We start from the raw sequence: 21837 nt of genomic DNA, 5'->3' as shown, positions 1-21837 counted from the left end.
TATCCTCCTCTCCTCTTCTTGGCGTAACGTCCTCACTGGGACAAAGCCTGCTTCTCAGCTTAGTGTTCTATGAGCACTTCCACAGTTATTAACTGAGAGCTTCCTCTGCCAATGACCATTTTGCATGTGTATATCGTGTGGCAGGCACGAATATACTCTATGCCCAAGGAAGTCAAGGAAATTTCCTTTACGAAAAGATCCTGGACCGACCCGGAATCGAACCCGTCACCCTCAGCATGGTCATGCTGAATACCCGTGCGTTTACCGCCTCGGCTATATGGGCCCTATCCTATGAAAGTTTTGAATCCAAGATGGCAATCTCCGTTTTGTAACGCCACTGAAACCTGTCAAAACCCCTCTGAAGCTTCCTGAAATGTCGCCAAAATCCTCTAAAGCTTCTTGAAATGTCCCCGAAATCCCCCCTCGAAATTCATATAACACACCTGAGACCGCCTGATACGCCTGCGTAACGCTGAAAATCTTCTGAGAACGCCTTCAAAATCTCCCTAAAACGCCCTTCGGGCACCATGTATCCCTCCTGAAACCCTCCGAAATCACCAAAAACACAGCTGCAACGCCTCCAAAACCCGTTGTAAATCCCCTGAAACTCTCTGTAATGCCTTCGAAAACCACTTCAGGGAGTATCAATTGAGTACGTCACGCTGAAATTGAGAATTTACAAGCTCTCGTTCCTTCGTTGGTTATCCCTATATCTTACACTTTACTTGTTACCAGACGCGCCAACTTGGTCAAATTATTGGGGGGGCAAAGCCTGGTTTTTCTGATTTTTTGTATGGGAAAATCTAAAAATCATCAAATATTGGGGGGGCAAAACCATGCTTGCCCCCCTAAGTTGGCGCCTATGCTTGTTACACTTGTCACACAGATTCGTTAAAATCCCGAAAATGGCCACTACAATGGCCGATTTTAGCACCTATTACCGATTTCTATAGCACAAATCTCCTCGAGAACAAAACCAGCCCACCTGAGCTAATGTTAAGCTTATTACAAGTGAGCAAGAATAGAATAATAAAATGCACTGTTGTTTGAAGTTTGCTTCTTGAGATTTAGGCGTCTTAAGTTCTGATGCACTGTTAAAGCGGGATTTCAAGACGTTTTTCCTTAATCGTCCCTGCGACCACCCGGTAAATCATGACACCCTTTAGAACTCCTTTAAACAGCCCTGAGATCTCCTGGTATCTCTTGAAGCACCAATTTCCCAAATGGAGGTGCCTCTGGAGACGACCTACTAATACTGACCCCCTGAAACCCTCTGAAACGCCCTTGAGACTCACTGAAACTCCTCTCGCACCCCCTGAGATCTCCAGAAGCGCTGCTGAAGTTCTCCCAGAGGGCCTTGAAGCCCCCCGGGACCCCTTTGAAATGACCCTGATATTTTCTGGTATCCCGCAGAAACCCCTTGGGACACCGGCAACCTCCCTTTGCTCTCCTCTATAGACGTAAATATTGCGCCAACCGGTTTCACTGCTTAAGGTGCGAGAAGGTTGTGTTCCAGTAGGATGACAAATAGTAAAAGATGTAATAGTTCTGCTGTAAATTACAAAAAAAAACATTTCTTCTACTGAAACTCTGAATATTCACTTCAATTCCATTACACCTACCATTTTGGCATTAGGGGATTTCAGGGGTCCCAAAAGGGCTTCATGGGGTCTCAGGGATTTTCAGGGGTCTTACAAAGGGTTTCAGAGGCGATCCAGTGGGTTTCAAGGGATTTCAGGAACGTTTCTGGTGTTTTTATTGGGTTTCAAGAGCGTTCTAGAGGATATTTTCCTGATATACCCTAAAACTCTGAAAAGCCTTGAAACCCTTTTGAAAGCTCGTAAAATTTTCCTTGAAAATCCTCTTAATTTACCCTGAATTTCCTGGAAACTTCTCCGGCACCCTCCAGAGAGTCAATGGAAATCGTAAAAACTCCTCTGAAGCATCCCTGAAACCCCCTTCGAGTCACCTCTCCTAAACCTTTTTGACACTTCCAAGAAACTTGAAAATTATTATCTGATAAATTTGAAACAGATAATTTTAAATTTCGAATAAAAAGGTCAACATTAGAATAAGCCAGCTTAACCTTTCTTTTGCATCACGTTGGAGACAGCTCGCTGCCGTAGTGTACGGTTTGTGTAAAAAATGACCCTAATGCCAAAGGAGGGTTAAGAACGCATTTGGAACATTTGGGTTCCAGACATCCGATACAAATGTTATATTTCCTCTGAGAAAATTAAATATGAGGGAAATCAAATTCAATTGGAAGTAAAAGTAATGACTGGATCTAGACGTTCACTGGATATGTTTCTACTACCGTGGAATTATACACGGAAAAACAAATTAAAACGAAAACTCCAGTATTAACCGATCTCAGTTGATAAATTACCCTAGATTAGGCGCACAAAAAACTTTTTCAAGGAGACAATCGATGAATACAATTCATTGGAAAACTTTAACCCTCCTTGTGCATTGGGGTCATTTTTTACTCACGCCACACACTACGTCAGCGAGCTGTTCCCAACGTGATGCATTAGGAAGGTCACCAAGTTCTCCGAAACAACCTTCAATAAAAGGAAATTGCAGCCTCATGACAAACAATCATCGCAACTGCATTTCTCTTCAGCATACTCTAGCCTTCGGTTGCATTCCGTTGGCCATTGTCTTTTTACGGATGGTGAGCTACACCAATGAAGACAGACGCGCATGGAACATAACACAACCGCAAGGACCCCAACGCCAACGACCCCCACCACCGTCCACAAACGAATCCCATTCGTTACGCAAACCCTGTCTAATCTATTATCGCCGCCGTTTCATTTCCCGTGCATTTTCTTCTTCTCCTTTCTCCATCTCCGACAGCAAATCAAGCAACTGCAGGATCTGGTCCAAGCAGCAGCCCTGAATCGTGAAACGACAATGGCGGCCCCGATCTCGTCCTCGTCGTCACTGTCATCGTCGTCGACGGCCTCCAAAGCGTCTCTGGCGGCGACCACGACCGTGACGCATCAACTCAACTCGTTCTATTTGTACACGGAATCAGTCAAAGGATTGCCGTTCAATTTGCAGATCTACGGGTAAGTGAGCGAGTGCTGTGTGAAAAGATGTGCTAGCTGCAGTGAGTAGTTTCTCCGATTGCTCGGCTCGGTTCGAGTCTGACAGGAGGACCCCCTTCGTGTGGTGAGCGGATTTTAATTAAATCCTCCATTTGTGGCGCTTGGTAAATGCTTTTGTTGCCACTGGGTACTATCCACGGTGGTTGGTTGGCGATGGTTGACGTTCGCTCCTGACAACCAACCGATGACAATCACCAGTTCAATCAACGTGGACGGCCAATTAGGTACATGGCTCATTAAATATGTTCGTTTCATCGCACAGAGGAATTCAATTTAAAGATGACGGTAAAAAAAAAGGGCTGGCTGTAAGAGCAGGTTATTCACAACCGATTATTTTCGTTTTAAATTTTAATTTAATTAAAAACTTGAAGTGAGTTGCCCTCCCATAAGCGGTCTTTTTTTAAAAACAGGCCTCCGTATTTTCAACCTTGATTGTGATTGATATAATGAACGGTTAACATGATGAAATTTATAAAGGATAAGTGGATCGAATATCATCATAGCGGTGTCCTGTTTGGCGATCCCATAAAATTTTGAAAAAAAAAATCGTAAATTTATATTTTTTATGCCACTCCGATAATGGGAAAACTTACTCACTCATCCGAAAGCCAGAAATTTTAAATACAACAAACCCATGAACCAACCATTTCCTTGACAACAATGATGTCTTATTATCTACTTTTTGCCACACCTGATCAAGAACAAAAGAACATCCTGAAGGTTTAGGTTTCTGTAGTCAGTTTCCTTTGAGGGGTTTACAAATTATTCGGAAACGCAGTTGCATAAAAACTGGACAGTTACATATGAAATGATACGAAGTTCACAGCTATCACATACAAATGAATTGTCCTGTTGAATATTCGCCGTATTATAACTGAACCGACAGTGGCCGGCCAGTCAGTCAATGCTATTAGCAGCATGATGCAACTCTACTTAGACTTAGACAGACTTGCTCGATAATTTGCGATGGAGATAGCTCAGTTCAATACAATTTTGTTTGACGACATGACTGCAAACTATATTAGTATTGTTTGTTCTGGGTGGCAACCCATCTGGAGCTTTACCTAACACTTCGATACCGGAATAGCTCGCACAGGATCAATGGAGTCATGTGATGAACTAGCGCGAGTTATCAGAAGGCCAGCTCCAGAGGCACGTTATCCTCCATTTGGGACATTTGTGCCATCGCCAAAATAAAAGCCTATTAAACAAGCTTATCATCATCAACCTGATGAAAAATGAAGGAAATAAGAATCAGGATGCCGATAGGGACAAGTAGGGAAATAGGAAAAAAAAAATACCCTGGAAGAGTACTAACGCTAAGTGTACCAAAATGGCTTCAAACAACACCCTGAAAAGAGTACTGTTATAACGCATATAGCCAAAGAGAGCCTATAGCTCTTTACCACAGCAGGTTAAGAACAACAGAATATCCTGAAGATTCATTGTTCTGAAGTCAGTTTCACTTAGTAAGTGTTTACCGAATACACGGAAACGCAGTTACGCAAAAACTGGACAGTTATATATCAAATGATACGAAGTTCCATAATCGGATTCACAGCTATCACATACAAATGAATCAGCGTGCTGAATATTCGCCATGTGATAGCTGAGTCGGCAGAGGCCAGTCAATGCTTTGACCAGCATGCTGCAATTCAGCTTTGACAGATTTGTAAGATACTTCGCCACCCCTAGAGATGGCTCAGTACAATACAATTTGGTTTGACGACATGACTCCAAACTATTCCAGTATTGAGTGGCAGCCCCAGGTGTCAATCTGAAGCTTTACCCAACACTTGGCTACCGGAATAGCTGGCTCAGGGCCAATAAAGTGCGAGCTAACTCATCAGCCAATTCATTTCCAGCAATGGAAGAATGGCCAGGTACCCATACAAGATGAACAGCATTTGCAGAATTCAGCTCCTCAATTTGAGTTCGACAAGCGTTAACTATCTTCAACCAAAAGTTGACCGAAACAAGTGCTTCAATAGCAGCCTGCACTCTTTGGCGAGCGTTCGTGCGAGACAGTCGCAACTTTTCGTTCGTCCGGTTTGTCTCCCGATACTATCCAGTTCGGTGGCTTTTTCCAGTGCTAGTTTTCCGAGTGATCAAGTGTTGAAGTGAAAATCCCTAGTGGGACGCGTGCGGTTGGCTAGGCCACAATTTTTGCCGCAAAAGTTCGTTTAGTTTGAGTAAAGTTCACGTTTTCATTTTATCACGTGGCGCATTGACCGATTATCGAGCACATCAGTGCAGCATCCCCCGCACACCGCGCCGCTCGCGCGGCCGTGATCGGCTTCTTCCAGTGAGTACCCAAGCTCATCGTCGTCGACAGCAGCAGCCCACCGAGAGAAGAGCAGAGAGCGTTCAACCGCCGCACACCAGCGCAGCGTCGGGCGCTCAGCAGCAGCTCGCTTCCTCCCTGTGCGGGCCATCCGATCGCTTGGACCTGTCGTCGTCGAGCCTGTGGCTAAACAGAGTGCTCAAAGATAAGTACATAAAGTTACCTCTCGTTGTTCCCCCCTCTCCACTGACTCTTTGATTAGATTTAATTTGGTACATAAGCAGTTTTTTCTCACTTTTCCTGTAGCGTTAATTTTGTCCCTTGTTTTTTGATTATTTCTCGTCCCTGTGATAGTGGTAGTTTAAGATTTTTGAGTGACCCGTGGTGGTAGTTAACTACCACAATGGGCGATGATGATGATGGCGGGGGAACATCGTACCGCATCAACGAAGCTTCGTTATTGGCATCGGACTGCTCGAGCCAACAAGGCGATGTAAATGCTAATCCCTTTGTCTCCCTTCACCCTGGTGCTTCTGCAATGGACACCAACAGTAAATCTGTTTCGACGTCCCCCCGCCTCAAGGCCTACCCTCCCGACTTTGGCGGGCCATATGTTGTTTTCTTCCGACCCAAAGGCAAACGTTTGAACACCGTTCAAATCAGCAAGGATCTGACTAAGCGGTATTCTTCCGTTGCCTCCATTGACATGGTCGGTACAGCTAAGCTTCGGGTGACAGTAGGCGACCGAAAACACGCTAATGAGATTGTGGCCTGCGAGTTATTTACACTTGAGTACTTCGTTTACCTACCAAGCGCGTCGATAGAGATTTCGGGGAAGGTCGCCGACGCATCTTTGACCTGCGAAACGATCATGCAAGGCTGTGGTCGTTTCCATAACCCTTCTCTCCCTCCTGTCCAGATACTGGATTGCCGGCAACTGCATTCGGTGTCCCAGGAGGGCGAGAAGAAGGTTTACACACCATCTGAAGAATTTTCTGTGACCTTCTCCGGATCTGCATTACCAGATCTGCTGGTGATTGGCAAACTTCGGCTACCTGTGAGGCTGTATGTACCGAAGGTAATGAATTGCATCAATTGCAAGCAGCTGGGCCACACCGCCCAGTACTGCCTCGCTGGGCCACACCGCCAATAAACCTCGCTGTGCAACATGCGGGGAGAGACATGTGGACGGTGCGTGTAAAACGCCGCCCAAGTGTGTTTATTGTGGCAGCGACCGTCCACATGATCTGATTGATTGCCCAAGGTACATACAGCAGAAAAAACATCAAAAACGATCGCTGCAGCAGCGATCACGGCGAAGCTACGCCGAAATGCTGAAAAAAGCTGCCCCGACCGTTGAATCCCGTAACATCTACTCGTCTTTATCTCTCGATGATCAGGGCTCTGACTCTGAGGTCGGGGACGGGGTTCCCTTTGTTTTCAAGGGTGAAACGAGGAAACGGATGAGGCTCCAGAGACCCACCAAAAAACCTCGGAATCTGCCTAGCAGCGACCCCCAACCCACCATGACAAATTTGAAGAGTGGTAAGAAAGCCACAAAACGTTCCCCTCCGGGATTCAAAATCCAGGACGAACGAGACTTTCCATCACTCCCGGGAACATCTAAAATCCCAGATGTCCCACGTTTTTCGAATTCTCAACCGGAAAGACAGCATTCGGAGCACCAGGAGCAACCTCAGGGTGCGCCATTGTTTACGCTCTCTGGCATTGTAGACATCATCCTCAGCTTCTTCAATGCTTCAGACTCCGTGAAGAACATTGTAAAAGGACTTCTTCCTTGCGTGACCCCTCTTTTGAAGCAGTTGGCTTCTAAAATGCCCCTCCTTGCGACAATCGTATCTTTCGATGGCTAATTTAACCACCGAGGTCGAAGATACGATTTCGGTTCTACACTGGAACTGTCGTAGTATTACACCGAAATTAGACGTTTTTAAATTTTTAATTTACAATTTACAATGCGATGTTTTTGCACTATCCGAAACATGGCTGACACCTGATGTAACCTTACCTTTTCCCGATTATAATATCATTCGCCTTGATCGATCCGACTCTTACGGAGGGGTGCTTCTAGGGATCAAGAAGCAGCACTCATTTTACAGAGTCGATTTTCATCCGATGACAGGCATTGAAGCCGTCGCATGTGAGGTGACTATCCGAGGTAAAACCCTCAGTGTTGCCTCCATATATCTTCCACCGAGAACTGCAATATTTCGCAGGGATCTCGCCCACATCTGCTCGGTTATGCCCGAGCCTCGGCTGCTCATGGGAGATTTCAACTCCCATGGTACAGGCTGGGGGGAACTGTACGATGACAGCCGTTCAACGTTGATATATGACCTCTGCGACGACTTCAACATGACAATTTTGAATACCGGAGAAGTTACACGAGTGGCACCTCCAGCTCAAGATGGCAGCCCTAGAAACAGCCGATTAGACCTCTCAATCTGTTCGAGCTCACTATCGCTGGAGTGTACATGGAAGGTTATCCAGGATCCTCATGGTAGTGATCATCTGCCGATTGTTGTTTCTATTTCCAATGGATCACATCAACCTCCATCTATCGACATCGCCTACGATCTAACCAAGCACATTGACTGGGAGAAGTACGCAGAAGCAATTATCGACGGTGAACAATCGGTAGAAGTCCTTCCACCGCGGGAAGAGTATCAGTTTCTATCAGAACTGATCATCAGTAGTGCGCGTCAGGCACAACGTCGACCAGTGCCAGGTCCGTCGGTTCGCAGGAAACCCCCCAATCCGTGGTGGGATAGTGAGTGTACAGAAATATATCGCGAGAAATCCGCGGCGTTCAAAGAGTTTCGGAAACGCGGTTCGGTCGAAAACTTCAAGCGGTTCGCTTCCCTTGAAAGCAAGTTCAAGAACTTGATCAAGGCGAAGAAAAGCGGTTACTGGCGTCGGTTCGTCGAGGGTTTGTCGCGCGAGACTTCGATGAGAACTCTTTGGAACGTCGGTAGAAGAATGCGTAACGCGTCGTCGGTCAACGAGGATCGAGAAAGCTCTCCTCGATGGATCATCAAGTTCGCAAAAAAAGTTTGTCCAGATTCCGTGCCCGTGGAGCGAATAATTCGTGATGTTTCCGACGATAGGGACGACATGGATAGGCCGTTTTCAATGATTGAATTCTCACTTGCTCTTCTTTCATGTAACAATTCCGCTCCAGGAATGGATCGAATCAAGTTCAACTTGCTTAAAAACCTCCCCGACGTCGCTAAGAGGCGCTTGTTGAACTTGTTCAATCAGTTCCTGGATAACAACATCGTTCCGGATGATTGGAGACAAGTGAGGGTGATAGCTGTTCAAAAACCCGGGAAACCCGCGTCGGATCATAATTCGTACCGTCCAATCGCGATGTTGTCTTGTCTACGGAAGCTGTTGGAGAAGATGATTCTCTTTCGACTGGACAAATGGGTTGAATCGAATGGCATGTTGTCAGACACACAGTTTGGTTTCCGCAGAGGCAAAGGTACGAACGACTGTCTTGCGTTGCTTTCTTCAGAAATTCAGCTTGCCTTTGCTCAAAAGCAGCAAATGGGCTCAGTGTTTTTGGATATTAAGGGTGCTTTTGATTCAGTTTGTGCCGATGTTCTTTCCGACAAACTACACGACTGTGACCTTTCCCCAATTCTTAACAACTTTTTGTATAATTTGCTGTTTGAGAAGCAGATGAGTTTCGCTCATGGTGACTTGACAGTTTCACGAATTAGCTACATGGGCCTCCCCCAGGGTTCATGTCTAAGCCCCCTTCTTTACAACTTTTATGTTAGAGACATAGATGATTGTCTCATGGAAAACTGCACGTTAAGGCAGCTTGCGGATGACTGTGTTGTCTCTGTAACGGGATCAATAGCAGTCGATCTGCAAGGACCACTACAGGATACTTTGGACAATTTGTCTACTTGGGCTCTCAAGCTGGGTATCGAGTTCTCTCCGGAGAAAACTGAGATGGTTGTCTTTTCTAAAAAACACAAACCGGCAAAGTTTCCGCTCGTTCTGATGGGTAAGACAATCACTCATAGCATGTCTTCACAATACCTCGGCGTCTGGTTCGACTCCAAATGCACCTGGGGGAAGCACATTGTGTATCTGATACAGAAATGCCAAAAACGAATCAACTTTATGCGAACTATTACCGGAACATGGTGGGGAGCACACCCGGAAGATCTGATCAGGCTGTACCAAACAACCATTCTATCGGTTTTAGAATACGGTAGCTTTTGTTTTCAATCCGCGGCGAAAACACACTTGCTGAAGCTTCAACGGGTTCAGTACCGTTGCCTTCGGATCGCGTTAGGTTGCATGAACTCGACTCACACAATGAGTTTAGAGGTACTTGCTGGTGTACAGCCTCTGACAGACCGCTTTGCGGAGTTGTCGCTCCGGTTCCTCATCCGATGCGAGGTTGTGAATCCGTTGGTCATAGAAAACTTCGAAAAGCTGCTCGAACAGAATCCCCAAACTCGTTTTATGAGTGTGTACTACTGGTACATGACGCTGGAGGTAAGCCCATCTCCGGTTAACACCAATCGTGACAACTTCTCAGACTTCGACAGCTCCTCTGTGGATTTTGATCTCTCTATGAAGGATGAGATCACCGGTATACCGGAATCTTTTCGTTCCATAGGTATTCCACAAATTTTTGCAAGTAAGTTCGGGCATGTTAGCGGGGCCAGACAGTTCTTCACAGATGGTTCCAAAACCGATGATTCGACTGGATTCGGTGTCTACAACGAATTTCATAGCGCCACCTTTATGCTTCAAAAGCCATGTTCGGTATATATTGCTGAGCTAGCGGCTATATACTACACCTTAGAGTACATTCGCACTCTCCCACTTGAGCACTACTTCATTTTTACCGACAGTCTAAGCTCTCTGGAGGCTGTTCGGTCAATGAAACCGATGAAGCAATCAGCGTACTTCCTGAATGGAATACGCCAAGTCTTGAGTGCTTTGTCCAAACGCTCATACATCATCACCATAGCTTGGGTCCCTTCACATTGCTCAATTCCGGGCAATGAGAAAGCGGACTCTCTGGCTAAGGTGGGCGCTAGCGAAGGCGATATTATGAGCGTCAAATCGCCTTCGACGAATTTTTTGAATTGGCCCGTCAGGAGACCTTGATCAGCTGGCAACACAAATGGAGAGATGGAGAGATGGGTAGATGGTTGCACTCCATCATTCCACAGGTGTCGAAGAAGCCATGGTTCAAAGGGTTGGATTTGAGCCGCGATTTCATTCGTGTAATGTGTCGGTTGATGTCCAACCACTATTTGTTGAACGCACATACCTTCCGTGTTGGGCTCTCAGAAAGCAATCTCTGTGTCTGTGGTGTGGCTTACCAGGATATCGAACATGTCGTGTGGGGATGCAATGAGTATCGTGAGGTCAGATCTGAGCTACATGAAATTCTCCGGGTCCGAGGAAAACAACAGAAACCCGTTAGAGAAGTGTTGGCAGGACTTGATTTGGAATACATGAACCTGATTTACCAGTTTTTGAAACGTGTTGATGTCAGAGTTTGATGTAGTACGTTCCTTGTTTTCGTTGTCCGCCTTTTGGTTTTGTTGTTCGCCCCTGTCTGTCGTCACCCCCTTCCGTTTGTCCTCTTCTTGTCGTTCTCTACCGATAAAGTCTTTTCTTTTTGGTTCCGTTACAGATATGAACAATTTGTCCCATCAAAGTTTTAGTATAAGTTAGCAAATAATTTAGTTTTAAACCCATAAATCCGTCCTTCCCATTTTTTTTTCTTCAATCCTTAACCTCGAAACAGCCGCGAGTACTTCGGCTTCCCAAACTAACATAGTTTTAAGGCAGTAATAAATTGTAAAATGTATAACAATTGTAAAAAAAAACAAAAGATTTCGGCTCAGTTATGCCCATGTGGCGCCCGAGCCTTCCAAATAAACGAATAAGTAAAAAAAAAAAAAATAGCAGCCTGGCTATCTGAAAGAAGTATATTACTTTGCCCATTATGTGCTGCTGAAGTGCGGATTGCACTCCGCACATAAGAGCAAAGATTTCGACTTGAAAAACGGTGCAGTGTCTACCAAGTGTAGCCATCAGTGTAACATACGATGCCGTCTGAAATACTTCTTTCCAAATATCCAGATGTCCACTCTTCCCGGGAAGGGAATTTCGTGGAAAATGTCCTATATGGGAAACTACAAGCAGTTGTAAGATCACTTGGAGCAAGGACAATTTTGTCCCAATTCACCAGAAGTGGAAACAACGAGGTGTGTGTTGATGTGCGGTTTACAGGAGTTTTCTCTAGTAGACCGAGTACCCTTAAACGGTGAGTGCAAGAAAGTGCTTCTTGTTTGAGATGAATGTCAAAGAGAACATCCGCGCTGCCGTGGGATTTGACGAGAACGCTTCAGACATCGCCATTAAACACATCCTTTGGAGATGGCCTATTTTTGATTGAATCGTTCTTACTTCGCCCTTCTGCCATCACATAAGACATCTATGAGGCCAATAATGGTCAAACAACAGTTATGTAAATCCATTTAATATACTTGGGTTTTAGACCCCAAGTTGTACCAAAGGATCGCCGGCATTGCCCGGAGGCCATTCAAGCTTTCTTGATTTTGAACTCAATCAAAGAAACGCAAAGGTCAACGAACGCCATTACGGTTTCACCTTTCCGAAATGAGAACAATAGATGTTTTACTCGGATTAACCGAAAGGCCATATTGGCGACACCAACCCTCAACTACCTGAAGGGCGCTTTGCATCAGGTCGAAAATGGTGGTGATACACATGCCAACTAACAATGTTAGGCAGTCGTCGGCAAAACCATAAGTAGAAAAACCGCTATTCTTGAGTTGCCTCAACAGCGTATCTGCTACGAGATTCCACAAAAGCGATGACAAGACTCCCCCTTGGTAGCATCCACAAACACTAAATTTCCTAATCCCTGCTAGACGCAATGTCGAAAAGAGATATCGGTTTTTGAGCATTTGATGAATCCAATTGGAAATCATTGGAGATATACCATGACTCCGTGCGGCTTCTAATATGGCATCGAAAAGCACATTGTCAAAGGCACCCTCGATATCTAAGAAAACACCCAAACAAGATTGCTTTTGAGCGAATGCTTTCTCGATATCGTAAACAACATTGTGTAAAAGAGTCACAGTGGACTTACCATATTGGTAGGCATGTTGGTTCACATGTAGAGGCACGTTGGCCAGATGAACATCACGGATGTGATGATCCACAATGCGTTCTAAGCATTTCAGAAGAAAAGAGGTCAAACTGATAGGTCTAAAGCTCTTTGCTTCTTCATACGACGCTCGACCTGCATTCGGAATGAACTAGATTTGGGAATTCTGTAGCAAAACTGCAAACAAGTATTTTTTTTTTTTTCAAAAAATGTTTGAAATAAACAAATCCCTTCTGAAGCAAAACAGGGTAAATCTAATCTGCCCCGGGAGATTTGAAAGGAGCAAAGCTATTAAGTGCCCACTCAACAGATTCTATAGTTACAGTACTCCGCATCGCAGCCAGAGAATCATAACTACAAGAAAATACATCAGGTTCATCCAAAGATGTAATTTCCACACATCCGGGGAAGCGTGTGCTGAATAAGCATTCCAGAATTCCTCATCTGAGGAAGCGAAATTGCCAATTAGCAAACGAAGTTCGTTCACTCGGAAATCCTTAGCTTTTGCAAGGATTTTGTTAAACCGACTGACTTCACTCAAATTGGAAACACTCGCACGAAGGTTTTTCCAGCCAGATCGTTCAGCAAATCCGACGGCTTTCCTGTAGGCCTTGAGTTACGCACCACGGTTGCTACACCATAGCCAGAGTCACACCACAGCCAGATAACCAGCTTATCAACACGCAGCATAACAACAGAGAATCGCATGGACCAATTAATCGGAATCTGCAGGTTATAAAACATTACCACGAAGTCTAGAAGTGGCACACCATTTCCGCAGAACAAGATAACCCAAACATCAGCTGAGGCCTGGATGATAAGAACGATTCTAGGAGGATGCGGCTGACTATAAGTACCCCAGGAGGAGGCAGTCTCAGTCAGTCTTGTTTTAATCTAGGTTCGTTACAGGCGAATAGCCTTAGGCGCTATCCATAAACTACGTAGACTCATTTTGGGCAATTTCAGACCCCCCCTCCCCCTCCGTAGACTTTTGTTCATACAAAATTTTCGAAATTTGTATGGAGCGTAGACTTTGGCCAGACCCCTCCGTCTCCCCCTAAGAGTCTACGTAGTTTATGGACAGGCCCTTAGTGTAGGATAGAATTAAGTCTCACTAAATATTTTTTCGATTGAATAAATGAAATAAAATTATTTTTTTTTATTTATTCACTTGAAGAATAAATAACTCTTGTGATCCGATCTGAAAGCCTCCAAACCAGCCGAACGTCGTCTGTTCCAATTCATTCTACATTGTTTCCTGAGTTTCGCCAGATCAGGATTCCACCTAGGGGTTTCTCTTGTGATCTTCACAGACCGTAGAGGGCATGCTTTTTTCAAAAGCTTCCATGATGAAGGTGGTTGTAGTAAAAACGGTATCATCTAAATCACTTGGAGTGTCAATGGATGGTGAGTATCCATGAAATTTGGCCGCAACCAAATCAGTAAAAAGATCCCAATTTGTTGACCGGGGCTTCCTGAAACGCAATGTTTGCTAAGTAACATTTGAATGTTCAAAAAAGATGTAGCGATGGTCATATAAAAATTCTTCATCTGACACATGCCAATTGGTCAGCTCGTGACTAATTCTACTAGAGCAAAGCGTTATGTCTAACACTTCCTCTCTAGCAGATACCAGAAATGTTGGGCGGTTGCCCATGTTAAGTAATGCAAGCTCTGTACTACTTAAGAACTCCATCAAACTGGAGCCTCTGAGATTGTACGACATTTCTCCGAAAACCAGTTCCCCGAAAGTTATTTCCCCGAAAAACGATTCCCCGAACGAACCGTTTCCCCGAATGGACCGTTTTCTCGAAATATTTATGGTACTATTTTTAGTACTGGTTTTTGAACAATTTCTTGAATAATTCCATTCTCTGCACTAGTTATTGAAAAGAAATAGCGGAAAGCTAGCCTGAGTACAAAGTGTGCCGTTGTGTAGTCTTTAGAAAGATGTCAAGATCATGGAAACTTTCACACCTCATTGATGTTGTGCATTCCCTCTAATCATAAATTTTTCGAGATATAATGTTCTTCGTGATTCTTCAATGAGGTTTGCCCTTCTTTTAAATATGGATCGTTCTTTACTGTTGTACTGATTGAAAATGATATGGCTCTCAACTAAGATCACGTTCATCATTATTTTCCCTTCTTTTATTCATAGGCTGTTCTTTCTATTTATTTTTGAATATTCAATCGATAAAAACGCCCTGTCATTGTGAAACACATGATCCAGATAAATTAAACTTTAAGTCTTAAAGTATTCTTGCTTGCGAAGGAAGTCTATGAGCAAAAGTTTAATGTGCTTTAAAACGAAAAGTCAATGGATTTCAATTTGTTCGACAAATAGATCTGAAGGTAAAATTCAGTTTTTTTTGTAAATCAATGGATCAATCATGACCAAAGTAGCATTTGGAATTGACATTTCTACAGATCATATTAGTAGTTAGACTGCCGATAATATTTTGAAAGAACAATGTATGATGAAAGAAGGGAGAATCTTTGATAAAGATTTCTACTATATCACCTATAGATACTAGAACAGTTGGTCACAAAAACAAAAAAATAAATAAATAAATAAAGCAGCAGTCAAATTGCTGATAATAAATTGAGCAGTTCAACTTGAAGGAACAGCCTATGTTTGAAAGAAGGAAAATTTTAATTAGTGAAAGGTTATCAATTTAGCCAAAAAGACGGTGTTGGATCTTCAAGCGGAAGTATGCTAGGCCGAAGTACGTTAGTTCATTAGGCTGAAAGGCTGAAAGTGTCATTACGCCGGACGGGCATCAGTCCGGTTGAGTTGAAAACCATAAAAAGACTCAGTTTGATCATATATAAAACCCAATATTCAAAAGAATAGCCGACTACTCAAAGAAGGTAAATCTGTCCTGGGACAGTCAGTGGTTTAATAAATTACTACCGTCAATAAGGTATGCAATATTACAACTAAAAACAACTGCGTGTTTTAAAAAGAAGCGAAATTTTCAGATGGAATGTTGGCAGAGTGATTAATTAATCATCAGTACCTACTTCGGTATGTGAGAAAAGGGAAAGAATAAAAGAATATTGTTAAATCATGGAAATATATCCCAGTATCCATAGAATGCCCTAGATTCGAGGAATGTAAAAAAAAACTCAAGGGACCTAAATGAACTGGTTGTCTAGGACTTCGAAAACATATTTTAACTTTGTTGATGAAGAAAATTAGAAAGACGGCCTACTGATCCATTCTACCCTATGAACTTCAGCTGAGCAACCCATTCGGCTTAGAGTACTTCAGCCTGACGTACTTTGGCAACTTCGTCCTAAAGACCGGATCCCCCTAGTTGCGCATTGGGTCATTGTAAATGGCATATGCAATAATCTTTTCGAAGAAACGGCACATTCGGGGAAACATTTTTCGGGGAAATGGTACATTCGGGGAAAAAACTTTCGGGGAAACTTCATTCGGGGAACTGGTTTTCGGGGAAATGTCGTACAATCGCCTCTGAAGTTAATGTCTGAGATGCCCCAGATGATATGGTTAGCATTAGCATCACTGCCATCAATTAGCGGAAGGCCTTTCGAAGTACAGTAAGCGATGACTTGTTTGAAATCATCCGTAGGGGATGGTTCATCATGCGGTAAATAAACCGAACAATAGACGTACCTGTTGAGGTTTCCAACAGATACATCAATTGTGATAGCACATACATCTCTGGTGGTTAGTTCAGAGTTGAGTATAGCAACGATTAAGTTGTTGACAAACACACAGGCTTGAGGCATGACACGCAAGTTTGACATTTCATGTTTACTGAAAGTAGCAAACACCGGATTCACAAGGTTTCCTAGATAGAAATTCCCCTTACGGAAGTAAGGTTCTTGGACCAAGGCCACTTGGGCTGAACCATTTTGCATAAGTCTGCAAAGATTGATCGTTGCTGTTCTTTTATGCTGAAGACGGATCTGAGCTATCCTAACCGAAGCCACTACGCAAACTAAGTAAGATTAAACTCTTCGCAATAATAGCACAACAAAGAACAGCAGCAATAAAACCAGATCGGTATCGATTGGAAAACGCCAAAGGCGATGATACACAGAATACACTGTGTAAATCGCATAATGCCAAACCATATTGGTGAAAATTTGAACTAATTAACAACATCTTCATGATCCCGCCCTTATTCAGCCTCAAGTAAGACTAAAGAAGGGCAGCTGATTGTCTCGGAGAAACACAAGGTCCACTGCACCATTGCTCCGGTTAGAGCAGTAAGGGAAACATACTGTGGAGGGCGCCCTGGTATTCCACAGGCTCCGTTTGCGGTTAGGTTTTTATTAAACCCCCAAGCCATTCATTCCTAGGCACGGTAAGCATGAAGCCGCGTCACACCATGAATTAGGGGTCACCTGTTGGTGGACTTTTACCCCCAGAACAGGTGGTCCGTAGTGTTATTCTTAGCCAATTGTGACAATCGCTACCGACACTACACAGCTATCCAGCTATCTAGCTATCAAAATTAGAGGGGTTATATAGAATTCTGTCCGAAACTTCGTGGTTACAATTAACCTTAACTAAAGAAATTCATTTTATGGATCATACAATGTATGTAATTTTATCAACCTACAACTTATAGTTTGAGAACTTCAAGGCAGGCTGCTACGCGTAACTATTAACCCTTCAAAACGTACAACACCTTGACGTTTTTACAGTCGATCGTTGACGTCCGTGACCGATGCCTATTCTTTTCCCACGGAGTTCAATTGGGCTTTGAGTACCGATACCGATTCAATATCGGTACCTCCAGTGTTGCCAGTGTTGCTAACAAATGTTGATGTTATTTCGGTTAAAAAATCTCGTTAATACAGACAAAAAAAAACTTCATCTTGCAAATCGATGGGCAATTCCTTCGAAAGATTTTGGGATCGAACAAGGCCTTCTCAGTATATACTACTAATTTTCCGCAACGATGAGCCCTCTCCCTCTCCCTTTTGCTGTTCGTTGATCCAACATATACTACGACTGATATCAGCCACGCTGACGCCGTTACTGCTATTACGTTACTGCTTTACTGCACCGTTAGGACCACGTTACTGCCTCCAGCAACGTAGAAACCGGAGTCAGAACATTTCTCGAAGGGACCCTGCGGAACCTTCAAAGTCAGTGATGTTCAACATGATAGACAAAAAAGGCAAAAAAAAACGCGACGTTTAGCCAAGTTTCAAGTTTCCTTCAGAAAGGTTGACCATTAAACGTATAAGTCAGTTCAGGGATTCTGCTGTGAAGAAAATTTACACCGGCACCCGGCGTGATTCAGCGTATTGATAACTGCGTGACGTTCGGTGACAGGATCGTCGTTCCCCAGATGTATCGCAGGAAAGTTCTAAAAAACCACCCACGACTCCTGACGATGCAGACCATACTGAAATCAGATCTACATTGACTATGCTCTGGGACGGGACCCGTCAGGTGCTAGTGCAAATACGAAACCATTTGCCTGTCAAAAAATACCACTTCTGATTGGCCGATTTGACAAAAGCAGCGTTGCGCCGCGTTACGTTCGTTTACAAGAGGGCACTCTGTTGTTGAGTTAGCCGTGTTGCTAGTAGTCACAGGTTTTTTAAACCTCGTATGATTGATAATTAATAACTAACAACATTAATCGTTTTTCTCACTTTCTGTGCTGTTTTTATCCGGAATTTGACATGGTGAAATGAAGTGCAAAACGATACATTATGGGCGCAGTGATGTGTATCATTCTGGGCTTTATTTTTACTAATTTTCGAAGAATCCGAAGGTTTGCCGGCAAGGGATGGAAGTCTGTGTGTGAGATCCAAACGAGGAAGATCAGATTGTTTTCAAACTCATTCTTTGAAATAGGATGCTAAATAAAACTAGTCAACAAGTTTTGATTGATTTGCATATGAAAAGTGTTGGCAACACTAGAGCAACCCCCGTATGAACAGTAACAAAAAGAATAAGAGGGATTGTACCAATGAGCTGTCACGTCTCGTCTTAGACTATGCTGATCCAATTGACAGATTCTATTGTCCGCGCAGTTGAAACCCGGAATTTTCGACTAGCGAAGTTGGGTTTTTGTCCAAATCCGTGCGTCGGACCTAACTTCGGAAGTGGTGCGCTGCATAGCGGACCAGGTTTACTTCGCTAGTCGATAACTCTGATTTTCAACTAAATTGAAAATACTAACTGGCCAGCAGTGGTCATCGTGCATGCTTGTTCGAAATCACCCAAAATTTTCTGGGAGCGTTCCATTACCACTTCCTTCACAATTGGGTTCTTTAGGGGTATCCAGGTTATTTCATAATCAGATTCTCCACCCAAAAATTAGTCGAAATCCAAAATTTCATAATATTTGAAGTCTGGGAACTATTTTTAAAATGCATTTAAAGTTTGTATGGGTTAAATTTTTTGTTCGGGGCGAACTGTCATTTTATCGATTCAACTGTCATTGTAGCCACAAAAAGTAAAACTGTTTTGTTAATTTAACCATCAAAACAAAGGTGTTGGAATCCAATAAAATCACGTTATACTCAGAAAAATGAGCTCTTTCGATTAGGCTATTCCAAATAGCAATATTTTATTCACTAAACAACCCAATTGCATCACTCGGAACTGCGTTCGCCAGCTACGGTAATCCAAACATATTGGTATCGGACAACAAAAGAAGATTCACCTTTGTATGAGAGCTCCCATAACTTCTGACGCATCAAAGGAATTTCGCACACTCGGATAGCGCCCTTTCACCCACAATCCAAAGAGCATGTGGAAAGATTTGTAGATTCTCTGAAGTGAACACTTCAGAGGCTAAGTGAGAGAGGAAATCATAGGCTTTGCCCTACACAGCTAGTTACAGTGTTTGCAGCAATCTTAAAGTTTAAAATAATTCTTTTGTCTTTTATGGCCTCTTGAGAGGTCAATTTCATTCATTCAAGTACGTATAGTACCGATTCTTTGAAACGCATACCATTTACCGACCAATTGTATAATCTTATTTGTAATGAAATTCCTGATATTCACACTTCTACTGAATATAACTAGAAATCAAAACCACTACGATGTCATAAACTTTGCATATTGGACAACATCCAAAAATTCAAACAACCGGAACCATTCCGGCGGCACGTTATAAATCCTCATTTGACACGTAATGAGACCTTTCTACCCGCAATCAATAAGTTCATGATTGATGTATTGTGCCACATAACTCACTCCACTTTCGAACCTTCGTACCTGTTTTCCCTGTCAATAAAACAACAGAGATTTATTAGTCAAATTTAATTAACGCGAGTATCATCATCAATACCGCATCATCCTCCCTCACTACACTACATACTGTTTCCCCCCTTCTCATTGCAGCGATCAACTGTACTCGGACCAGCTGTACATGGAGATGGATGTAACGAGCTCGTTGCTGGACATCGTTTCGAACGGAACCGTCCTGGTGACCGTCATATCGTACAAAAACCTCACCACCTTCCTGCCGCGGTTCTACTTTGCCAAAAATAGGTAAGCAAACATCGCCTGACCAACCAAACCAAACCAAACTCTCTCCAGCCAGCACCGTGATGGCTGCCGTACGTGGTTGGTTGGGTGCTCTCGAATTAAATATCACACACCACCACACGACAAAGAACTGGCTGGTTGAGTTGTCCATCACTTGTCCATTATTTAGGCGAGATGAGTTGGCGCTGGTACTGCTACTGCGGATGGATATAATATTGATTGACCGACCATATACAAATTACAACAGCTAGGGGTTGTGGTAACCCCTATGTGTGTTTTGCTCATTCTGTTCTGGAATTTTCCGGTAAATTCGGTTTGCACAGTTTTCTACTGAGAAATGGTTCCAATTTCAGGTAGCATTCACTGTTTCAATGTAAGCTTTGTGATCTAGTAGGAATGTATCAGATTTTAAGCGATTAGCATTGATACCATTTTGTAGTCTAGTCTAGTCTAGTCTAGTCTAGTCTAGTCTAGTCTAGTCTAGTCTAGTCTAGTCTAGTCTAGTCTAGTCTAGTCTAGTCTAGTCTAGTCTAGTCTAGTCTAGTCTAGTCTAGTCTAGTCTAGTCTAGTCTAGTCTAGTCTAGTCTAGTCTAGTCTAGTCTAGTCTAGTCTAGTCTAGTCTAGTCTAGTCTAGTCTAGTCTAGTCTAGTCTAGTCTAGTCTAGTCTAGTCTAGTCTAGTCTAGTCTAGTCTAGTCTAGTCTAGTCTAGTCTAGTCTAGTCTAGTCTAGTCTAGTCTAGTCTAGTCTAGTCTAGTCTAGTCTAGTCTAGTCTAGTCTAGTCTAGTCTAGTCTAGTCTAGTCTAGTCTAGTCTAGTCTAGTCTAGTCTAGTCTAGTCTAGTCTAGTCTAGTCTAGTCTAGTCTAGTCTAGTCTAGTCTAGTCTAGTCTAGTCTAGTCTAGTCTAGTCTAGTCTAGTCTAGTCTAGTCTAGTCTAGTCTAGTCTAGTCTAGTCTAGTCTAGTCTAGTCTAGTCTAGTCTAGTCTAGTCTAGTCTAGTCTAGTCTAGTCTAGTCTAGTCTAGTCTAGTCTAGTCTAGTCTAGTCTAGTCTAGTCTAGTCTAGTCTAGTCTAGTCTAGTCTAGTCTAGTCTAGTCTAGTCTAGTCTAGTCTAGTCTAGTCTAGTCTAGTCTAGTCTAGTCTAGTCTAGTCTAGTCTAGTCTAGTCTAGTCTAGTCTAGTCTAGTCTAGTCTAGTCTAGTCTAGTCTAGTCTAGTCTAGTCTAGTCTAGTCTAGTCTAGTCTAGTCTAGTCTAGTCTAGTCTAGTCTAGTCTAGTCTAGTCTAGTCTAGTCTAGTCTAGTCTAGTCTAGTCTAGTCTAGTCTAGTCTAGTCTAGTCTAGTCTAGTCTAGTCTAGTCTAGTCTAGTCTAGTCTAGTCTAGTCTAGTCTAGTCTAGTCTAGTCTAGTCTAGTCTAGTCTAGTCTAGTCTAGTCTAGTCTAGTCTAGTCTAGTCTAGTCTAGTCTAGTCTAGTCTAGTCTAGTCTAGTCTAGTCTAGTCTAGTCTAGTCTAGTCTAGTCTAGTCTAGTCTAGTCTAGTCTAGTCTAGTCTAGTCTAGTCTAGTCTAGTCTAGTCTAGTCTAGTCTAGTCTAGTCTAGTCTAGTCTAGTCTAGTCTAGTCTAGTCTAGTCTAGTCTAGTCTAGTCTAGTCTAGTCTAGTCTAGTCTAGTCTAGTCTAGTCTAGTCTAGTCTAGTCTAGTCTAGTCTAGTCTAGTCTAGTCTAGTCTAGTCTAGTCTAGTCTAGT

At 43.2% G+C, this 21837-nt stretch overlaps 1 protein-coding gene across 1 annotated transcript in view; it reads left to right on the top strand.

Moving 5' to 3' along the window:
- Positions 1-21837, top strand: part of LOC109418248 (uncharacterized) — a 755006-nt gene that overhangs the window by 548350 nt on the left and 184819 nt on the right. The window contains exons 14-15 of the mRNA XM_062850749.1: positions 2863-3077; positions 19956-20105. Of these exons, the coding sequence (XP_062706733.1) occupies positions 2863-3077; positions 19956-20105 (365 nt within the window). The remainder of the gene's footprint in view (positions 1-2862; positions 3078-19955; positions 20106-21837) is intronic.

Source organism: Aedes albopictus, chromosome 2 (assembly GCF_035046485.1).
Source record: "Aedes albopictus strain Foshan chromosome 2, AalbF5, whole genome shotgun sequence".
Lineage (NCBI taxonomy): Eukaryota > Metazoa > Arthropoda > Insecta > Diptera > Culicidae > Aedes > Aedes albopictus.
The sequence above is the reverse complement of the archived record's forward strand: the minus strand, read 5'-3'. Positions and strand labels throughout refer to the sequence as shown.